The sequence below is a fragment of the Trichechus manatus genome, unplaced genomic scaffold, assembly GCF_000243295.1.
Source record: "Trichechus manatus latirostris isolate Lorelei unplaced genomic scaffold, TriManLat1.0 scaffold00030, whole genome shotgun sequence".
Taxonomy (NCBI): Eukaryota; Metazoa; Chordata; class Mammalia; order Sirenia; family Trichechidae; genus Trichechus; species Trichechus manatus.
The window spans coordinates 11,922,786-11,932,074 of NW_004443966.1; the positions used below are offsets into that span (position 1 = coordinate 11,922,786).

General features: G+C 45.8%; 1 protein-coding gene across 1 annotated transcript in view; it reads left to right on the top strand.

The window, feature by feature from the left end:
- Positions 1-4,006: 4,006 nt before the first annotated feature.
- Positions 4,007-9,289, top strand: part of MAP2K1 (mitogen-activated protein kinase kinase 1) — a 103,952-nt gene continuing 98,669 nt past the window's right edge. Inside the window, exon 1 of the mRNA XM_004374680.3 lies at positions 4,007-4,525. Within this exon, the coding sequence (XP_004374737.1) occupies positions 4,446-4,525 (80 nt within the window). The 5' untranslated portion in view covers positions 4,007-4,445. The remainder of the gene's footprint in view (positions 4,526-9,289) is intronic.

Genomic DNA, 9,289 nt, shown 5'->3' on the forward strand with positions numbered 1-9,289 from the left:
TTCTCTCTTAAGTACCTGCTCTTTGTCCGTTTTGTTTGATTTTGGACCTCGGGTGTAGGAGGTGAGTTAAATGTAGTCCTCAGTGCGTGATGCATTTTCATCATTGGCTGCCCTTTCATTTCTTGGGTCCCCACATTTGTGACTCTACTACACTATGTCCATATGTGACAAACCACATGAAATTGCTAATATTTGACCATTTTTGAGCTACAAAAATGGCAACTTCATATGGTTCAACATAACATATTGATCACATTGTGGTCGCTAGTTCACACACGTGTATCTGTACAGCCAGCACCTGTGTTAGGCACTCAGGAACAGTTGAAAGAACCGATGAATCACTACCCATCTGAAGCAGAAATGAGGAAAACTCTTCTACCTTGGGCTATTCTACAAACTTTAATCACTGAGGGAGTCCTTGATGTGGACTCTTAGGCCACGATGAGGGTTTAGGGATACTACTTAACGAAGGCAGACCCTTTAGCAGCATTCATAAAATCATAATATTTCAGTATTAGAAGGAACTTCACATTTTTCACATGCTGAAAGTGAGGACTTGAGAAGTTCAGTTAATTGCTCAAAATCCCACAAGCATTTGGTAAATATAAAACTGTACCAGCATTCAGATAGCCTGAATTGTTCCTCAAACACATTGTTTGAAAAGTTAGTTTCAATTAATTTTTTAATGTTTATTATTTTACTCTAATACTAAAAGTTGTTCATGTTTAACATGAAACAATTGGAAACAAAAAAAAACGAGAAGATTTTAAACTGTTATGTAATTTCATCATCATCTAGCTAATCATTGGTTTACAATTTGGTGTATAGCTTTCTAGTCTTTCTAAAATAAACGTACTTTAAAAAACCATCTTTATGAGTCCAACTGTTCAACAACTACTCTAAAGCAAAGATGAAGGGGTAAGGGGGCAGGGAAACCAGACAACTGGAAATGAAACATCCAGAATGGAATGAATGAGCATGTTAACACATTGTGGAAATGTAACCAATGTTACTGAATAAGTTGTGTAGTAATTATTAAATAGGATCCTAATTTGCTGGGTGAACTTTCACTGAAAACACAATAAAATATCATTTAAAAAATAAATGTAAAGTTTTTAAAAAAAAAAGTTGAAACAATCACAAACTGACTTAAAAAAATGTGCAAAGAACTTTTTTCTCCCAGAACCATCTAAGAGTAGTTGCTGACCTGATGCTCCAACACCCTCGAAAACTTCAGTGTTTATTTCCTACAAGAATGTCCACCTACAAAACTACAAGACAAGCACCAAAATCAGAGTATTAACATTGAAACATTACTACCATCTAGTCCTCAGATCCATTCTTGTTTTCCCAATCTTCCCAATAATGTCCTTTATAGCCAAAGGATCTAGCTCATTTACTTGTCATGTGTCCTGAGTCTCCTTCTGTTTAAAACAACTTTTTCATCTTTCCTTTCATGATCTTGACATTTTTGAAGATTAAAGGCTAGTTATCTTCTAAAACACTCCTTAATTTGGGTTTCTCTTACTTTTCCTTACGATTTAGCCATGCATCTTTGGCAGGAATATCACAGAAGTGACTGCATCCCATGAAGTGGCACACGATTTCTATTTGTCCCATTACTGATGTTTGCTCACTTTGATCACTTGAGATTAAAGTGGTATGTGCCAGACTTCCCCACTGTAAAGTTATTCTTTTTCCCTTTGTGATTAATTAGCATTTAACAAGGAGGTACACTGAAACTATGTAAACATTCAGTTCTCCATCAAACTTTTAGTTAATTAATAATTTATTCCATATGGACTCAAGGCTTCCTATTTTATGCAATGGGTTATAACCTATTGCCATTGTTATTTATTTTAATGTTCCAATCACACACGAGTTGGCCAGTAGGAGTCTCTTCAAGCTGGCTTTTGTGTCCTTTTGAAATGTCTGCCATTTTTGAGTACTTCCTTGCTTTCTTGCACAAAAATATGTCCCAGGCTCATCTGTACTCTCCCTGGCCACTTCTGGAATCCGCCATTTTTCCAAGAAGCCCTCGATCCTTTTAATGACCAATGGTCCTGATACGATAGAACCTTTGGTGATAGAACCTGGTGGTACAGTGGTTAAGAGCTATGCTGCTAACCGAAAGGTCATCAGTTGGAATGCACCAGCTGCTCCTTGGAAACCCTATAGGGCAGTTCTGCTCTGTCCTACAGCGTCACTATGAGTCAGAATCTACTTGACAGCATTGGTTTTTTGGTTTTTTGGTTTTTTTTTTTGTATTTAGAAGCCAAGAGCTGCTATTCGGGTGTCCCTACTCTCAGGCCCCTCAGTAGCCAAGTTTGGGAATACACGTGTACACACCAGAACACAAGGGTGAGGCAAGTGAAATGCCTGCCCTAATCCACTGTGCTTGAGTTGATTTGGACTCATAGTGACCCTACAGGGTTTCCAAGGCTGTAAATCTTTACGGAAGCAGATTGCCACACCTTTCTGTGTGGAGTGGCTAGTGGGTTCGAACCGCCAACCTTTTGGTTAGCAGCTGAGTGCTTAACCACTGCGCCACCAGTGTTCCTTTTGGCTTGCCACAGGTGCAAAATTTAAGAGGGTAACAAAAAACTGAGTAATCAAGATATTTTAACGCAATATTTTAAAAACTCACAAAATAAATGCAAAAAATTCATGGGGAATACCAAAATTTAAAATACAGAATCACATCTACCACACATGCACACATTTACCTCTATTCATACCTACTGAAAACTATGAGTTCACACCAAACCAAAAAACCATTGCCATCGAGCTGACTCCAACTCATAGCGACCCTCTAGGACAAGGTAAAACTGTCCCATAGGGTTTCCAAGGAGTGAATGAGTGGAGCAGAACTGCCGACCTTTTGATTAGCAGCTGAGCTCTTAACCACTGCGTCACCAGGGCTCCGTGACTTCACACTGATACCTCTAATTTCAATACAACACCACAGAGTTCATTCTAATTTTCTTCCTTTCCGTATGTGTAACTTCATTCCCCCTTAGTGAGAGACCTGGCTCCATCATCCTTAATACTTCTTTAATCAATCATCCTGTACGCAACCAATCCCCCCTCTCAACTGCCACGCCTCCTTCACTTGGATCCCTGCTCTTCCCACTTGGGCTGCAACGTTCCGTGGAGGGCTGCTTCCTTGGTGTCCGCGCCCACCTAGGTTTCTATAGCCTCCTTACCTGCTGGGTCTCTGACACCTCGCTCTGGACCACCAAGGTGACCACAGGTGTTCTGCCCACCTACTGTCTTTAGGACTGAATACTTCAGGAAGAGGAAGGGGGAAAAGCAAGAGGGAAATGTGCATTTTTGAGTAGGTATTGTGCCTCTTTTATTAAGCTCTTGATTCACATCTTATTTCTCCAATATGTTTCATAATTGGAATTACTAGAAAAAAGAGGGCTTTTAAGACTTTAAAAAAATATTACCAATCTGCTCTCAAAAAAGGTTGTACGAATTTACCATAACATCAGCGCTGAGCACCCATCTCCCTGCATCCTCATCAGTTGTGGCATTACTATTACTACTGCTGATAGCTGCAAGGAGTCAGAACAAGTTTTCTATCCTCACACTTCCTCTCCCCTGCACACGAGAAGGGGTCCTTCTCCTTATTTATTTTTATCTTGTTATTCCGCAGAGGAGGAGGCCGCGCGGTACCAAGTCTGGCCCGGCACCTGACAAGGAAGAGCTCACCTCGCCGCTCGCTGCAGGAACCTGGGCGCACGTCCTCGTTTCCCGGTGTGTCTATCTGTGCGCCTCGGGGCAGCAGACGGTACTGTACAACCCGCGCCAGACCCCGCCCCCGGGGCTGCGCGCTCCGCCCCTGTGACGTATTTCCGCGTATCTGCTGCCAATGCTTGCCCCCATTGGCTGTTGGCGAGGCATGGGGCGGAGCCGAGCGGGGGTGTGGAGAAACGCTGCAGTCCGGGGGAGGCGGGGCGAGCCTTCCCTTCCCGGCTCCTCCTTGGACCCTCCCCCGCTCTCCAGACCCTCCCTGGGACGGCTGCGCGGCGCGGCTCCGAGCGCGGCGACGGCGGCGGCCGCACTGTGCCCCGCTGCAGCTCGTGCGGGGCTGTCGCGTGCGCTCTGCTGGGCCGCTCAAGCCCGAGGACCGGTTGACGGAGGGAGAGAGGGAGGGAATCCCGGTCTGCCGAGCTGCGCGCGCGCAGCTACTGCGCGCCGGCGGGGAAGCCCTTCGGTTCCCGGCTTGCCGAGCCGAGCCCCGGGCCGGTGAGGCGGGGGTCCCCGAGGCCGGCTTGGGACCTGGGCGCCGGAGGGCCCGCGCGGGCGCGCCTTCTGAAGGCAGCCTCTGGCTCGCGGCCCCAACTTGGCCCCTTGGCTGCGGGCGCGGGGCAGCGCACAGGGAGGAAGCGAGAGGGGCCGCTCTCCATCCGAGTTGGAAGCGCCTTCGCCAGTCCAAAATGCCCAAGAAAAAGCCGACGCCCATCCAGCTGAACCCGGCCCCCGACGGCTCGGCGGTGAACGGGACCAGCTCGGCGGAGTAAGTATGAGGTGGCGGCGGGCGCAGGGACCCGGGCGCAGGGTGCCAGCTGTTGTGTGCGCGGCGCGCCGGGCTCCTGTCGATTTGGTCACTTACGTCTTGGGTGGCGGGAGGCGAGCTACTCCCTGCCGCCGAGGTATTGGTGACTAAGCACTGACTGTGCTCCTGACCCAGACGAGTCACCCAAGCAGCCTCGATTTCTCCCCCCTTCCCGACCCTTTCAGTTGTCCTTGGCTACTAGTCCCTCCCATTTCCCCAAGAAAATCAAAGCTGGTTCATTCCCCCCTCCCTTCAGCAGTTTCCTAAATGTGATCCTCTGGGAGTCTGGCCTGCGACGGGGAGAATGTTTGGTAAGAATTAGGATTGCATCTGCGCCTTTGAGAATGGCTCCGGGAGGTGGAACCCGCGAGCATCGCCTTCGTGCCTGACACCTGTGGGCCGGGAATGCCTCTTTGCGGGCGGCAGCCTGAACCTCCTCGCGGCTTTTCCTTTGCCAGCTTTAGAGACTCCTGGGTGTTGGCCTTCTTCCTGTCCTGGGAACTGTCTTGCCTAGAAGGGAGCGCCTTTCCTCTTCATTCATTTATTCAACAAATCGTCTTTTCCCTGGCTTTCCTTACTTGACCATGAGCCCTAAACTCCTGGCCTGGGACGCGAACACCATGACCATGGACATCACACACAAGATGTTTCATGTCTGCAGGTTCTAGTGTTGCACACAAACCAGCACTTTTATTCATTAAATGAGGGTGAGGCAGTTTCATGGGGGTTTCTGAGGTCCCACAACTCTTCGAGGTCCCTGGTAAGGGACAAGACCTGTAAGGGAGAGAGACCTGCTGTCTGGAGAAATAACCAGAAAAGATAAGATTCTGAATCTTTTACCTGCACACTGTAGACTTTAGGAAGCCAGCTGATACAATGAATAGAGTAGACCTAGTCCTTCGTCTCCCTTTGGTGATTTCTGCAACCTTCCTTCCTACCCACCTAGATTTTGATAGCATGGGGACCTGCTGACTTGGTGATTCTCCTCCTCCCTATAGTAATCACAAGGCCAGTGACAGACCTGTGGTGTGCACTTAGCCGGGTTCCTCAGACCTGCTTTTCCTTTAGGCTCCCCTCAACACTGTATCTTCTGTTTTATGTAACATTGACTTGTAGAGGTCAGTGGATTCCTGGCAAACATGGATTCCGTTTTAGTGTATGGTATATTGTCCTCTTAACTGACTGAAAGCCCCTCAACGGCATGGGTTCCTCATTAGCCCTCACTGTCTTCAGACCAGAGCGGATTCTGGCTGAATAGTGTGGTGTGACCATCCTGCTGCTGTTTGATCGGGAGATGGAAACTAAGTGAATTACCTGTTGTCCTTCTGACACCACAGCTATATTCTTGCAAGGGAGAGGAATTTCATTAAAAGAAAACAGTACAGGGAGGAGAAGAAGAAACCACCCTGGAGTTGGTGGCAGAAAAAACTGGGTGGAACTGGGTGGTTAAGAGGTTGGGGCTCTGAGTTAGCCTACGTTTGAAGCCTGACCCTGTTACTTGCGGTTTTGTGACCTGGGACCAGTCTCTTAGCCTCTCTAAGGCTTAGGTTTGAGGGTAATGATAGAACCTACTTAGGGTGGTTGTGAAGATTAAATTGAGGGAATGCATATGAAGCAATCGATACATAGTAAACCCTCCAAAATGTTAGCTGCTGGTGCCTTTGTTACTGGGTACCTTGCTGAGAAGGCTGAAGGAAACGGAAAGGTAATTTCCATTCCTGGTGGTGCCTGTGTGTGTGTTCAGGTGCCTTTGATCCTGGCCAAACGACTCCCTCGTTTAGTTTTCTGTGCCATCTGCATCTACCTCCCTGACTCATTGCTGTGTTACAGTAGGAGGCATCTTTGTGTAGGCTGCCTGAGACAAACAGGGACTGTTCCCCTACATTTCCTGGCACTAATGGGGGAAAACTGTACCCACATCTTCATCTTTCACCCTTGAGAGTTTAGATTTTCTCAAGTAAAGCTTCCCCTGTCTTGGGCTGCCAGCAGAAACAGTTCTTGTTCTCATGACTTCTCTGATTACCAGGGCACAGTTTTGCACGTTATCATACAGTGAGAACTAAAGAAGAAGAAATAAATAAATAAATAAATAAATCCATTGAGAGTAAAGAGTTCCTAGTACTAAACTGGCAAGGCTGCTTCTCCTCCTGGCTCCCTGGCACCTTGGAAATTACCTCTAACATAACATCCCACTCAGGAACAGAGCTGCGTTATGCAGGACCTGGAGTTTATGCTAGTTCTGGGGGTCCTCTAAGAAAAAGAATGCAAAAATATCTTTCTTCTGCAAGTTTTGCAGAAACATGTAAGCATATTGTTAGGGTCCTAAGTGTTAGAATGAAATAAATTGGGAATAAGATTGCATCATTTCCCTGTTTAAAATGTTTTTGTGACTCCATTGCAGTTAGAATAAAATACAGGGGTGGTGTAAATGGTTAACCCACTTGGCTGCTAACTGAAAGATTACTGGTTCAGGTCTTTCCAGAGGTGCCTCAGAAGAAAGGCCTGGTGATCTACTTCTGAAAAATCAGCCATTCAAAACACTGTGGAACACAGTTCTACTCTGACACACATGGGGTTGCCATGAATTGGGGGTAGGGGGGTTGACTCTGGTAATTGGTATATTGGGCTATGAGATTCTGAGTGATCTGCCCACTGTGTCCCCCACCTCCACCCCACCTCTTTGACTACATTTCCTGTCACTTCTTCCGCCACATTGGCCTTCTTTCACTTCCTCCCTGGGATGATGTACACTCCCTCCAGGCCTTTACACATACTGTACTGTTCCCCTTGCCTGGAATGAATCATTCCTGCCTCTTCCTTAGCTAGGGGGTAACAACCTTCACCCCGCTGCTTAAATGTCATTTCCTCAGAGATGCTCACAGACCACCTGATCTAAACTAGGTCCCTTTTTTCCATGTCACCTGATTTTTTAAATGACACTTAACCACTATCGATAATTATTTACTAGGGCATTTAAAATATCTCTCTCTCCTGTATACCATAGGAGCCCTGGTGGTGCAGTAATTAAGAACTCTGCTGCTAACCCGAAGGTCGGCAGTTCGAATCCACCAGCCGCTCCTTGGAAACCCTATGGAGCAGTTCTGCTCTGTCCTGTAGGGTTGCTATGAGTCAGAATCCACTCGATGGCAATGGGTTTGGCAGCATAGGGCTGCCTTTTTTTGACTCACCTCTCTGTAAGTAATGCCTAGAACAATACCTGGCACATAATAGGTGCACAGATGATTGTTGAAGGAATCAGTGAGTGAATGAAATTTCTGATATTTTCACAATGTCTTTAATAAACCCTTGTTACCCTGTCAATTTTATTTGTATTTTTCCCTTTATTCTACACAACCCTCTGCATTTCCTTTCCTTACAGAGGCACCTACTCACCCACTCTAGGGAATTTAATTGTAATTAGTTATAATTGCCTTATAATTCGGCCCGTTTGTTTGGGTATTTGTGTACCCTTGGGAAATAGTATTTTGTGTGTTTCTGTGTGTAGTGTACTAAATGGTATTGTGCAATAAATCCTATAAAGTTGCATCAGTTGGGATGGACTAGGTTATACTGAGGTAACAAACAACCCCCAAATCTCAGTAGGTTAACATACTCTCATGACATCAGGGGGGTTCTGTTGGTTGCTGGTCCGTGGAGGCACCATCTCTGAAGCAAGCTTATGTGAGAAGGAAACCTTGTGAACCACATCTGGCTCTTGTAGTTTCTGCCCAGAAGTGACACATGTCACTTTTGATCACATATTGTTGACCAAAGCAAATCAGTGGCCATGCTGACCTTCAGAGGGGATGGGAAGTGTCAAAACCAAACCCATTGCCGTCAAGTCGATTCTGACTCATAGCGACCCTATAGGACAGAGTAGAACTGCCCCCTAGGGTTTCCAAGGCTATAATCCTTACGGAAGCAGACTGCCACATCTTTCTCCTGCAGAGCAGCTGGTAGATTTGAACTGCCGACCTTTCAGTTAGCAGCTGAGCGCTTAACCACTGTGCCACCAGGACTCCTTAGGGGAAATATAGTTCTTCCATTTTCTTGGAGGGAGGAAAGCCAGGAATATTTGAACAGAAGCATTGATCCCTACAAAATCTTATGTCAGTTTCTTACCTTTTTTGACAAACACCATGTTTTTTAGATCAATTTATGATGCTGTGTGTGTGCCTAGTTCGTAATTTCTCTTGGCTGCAATCATATGCATGCACCACATTTTACTTATTTGTTCCCAACACTTTGCTGCCTCGAACAGTGTTGCCATGATCATTTTTGTACATGTCTCCCTTTAGACTCTTCTGAGTTCCCTGTGGAATGTACTCAGAAGTAGGATTGCTGGGTCTTCAAGTGCCCTCTTCTTCCAAGATGAGACACATACTTAATCTTTTTTTTTCTTCTTAACATTTATTTTGTTGTGGTTGAGAATACATACAGCAGAACACACACCAGTTCAACAGTTTCTACGTGTACAGTTCAGTGACATTGTTTACCTTCTTCAAGTTGTACAACCATTCTCACCCTCCTTTTCCGAATTGTTCCTCCCCCATTAACATAAACTCACTCACTCCTAAGGTTCCTATTTAATCTTTAGAGTTGCTGTTGTCAGTCTGATCCCAGATAGATAGTTTTTGAAAGAGCGCAATGCTCAAGGTAATGCACTCTTTACTAATTAAGCTATTGTTTGATTTAAAGAAGACTTCAGGGGATGTTTTTGGTTTA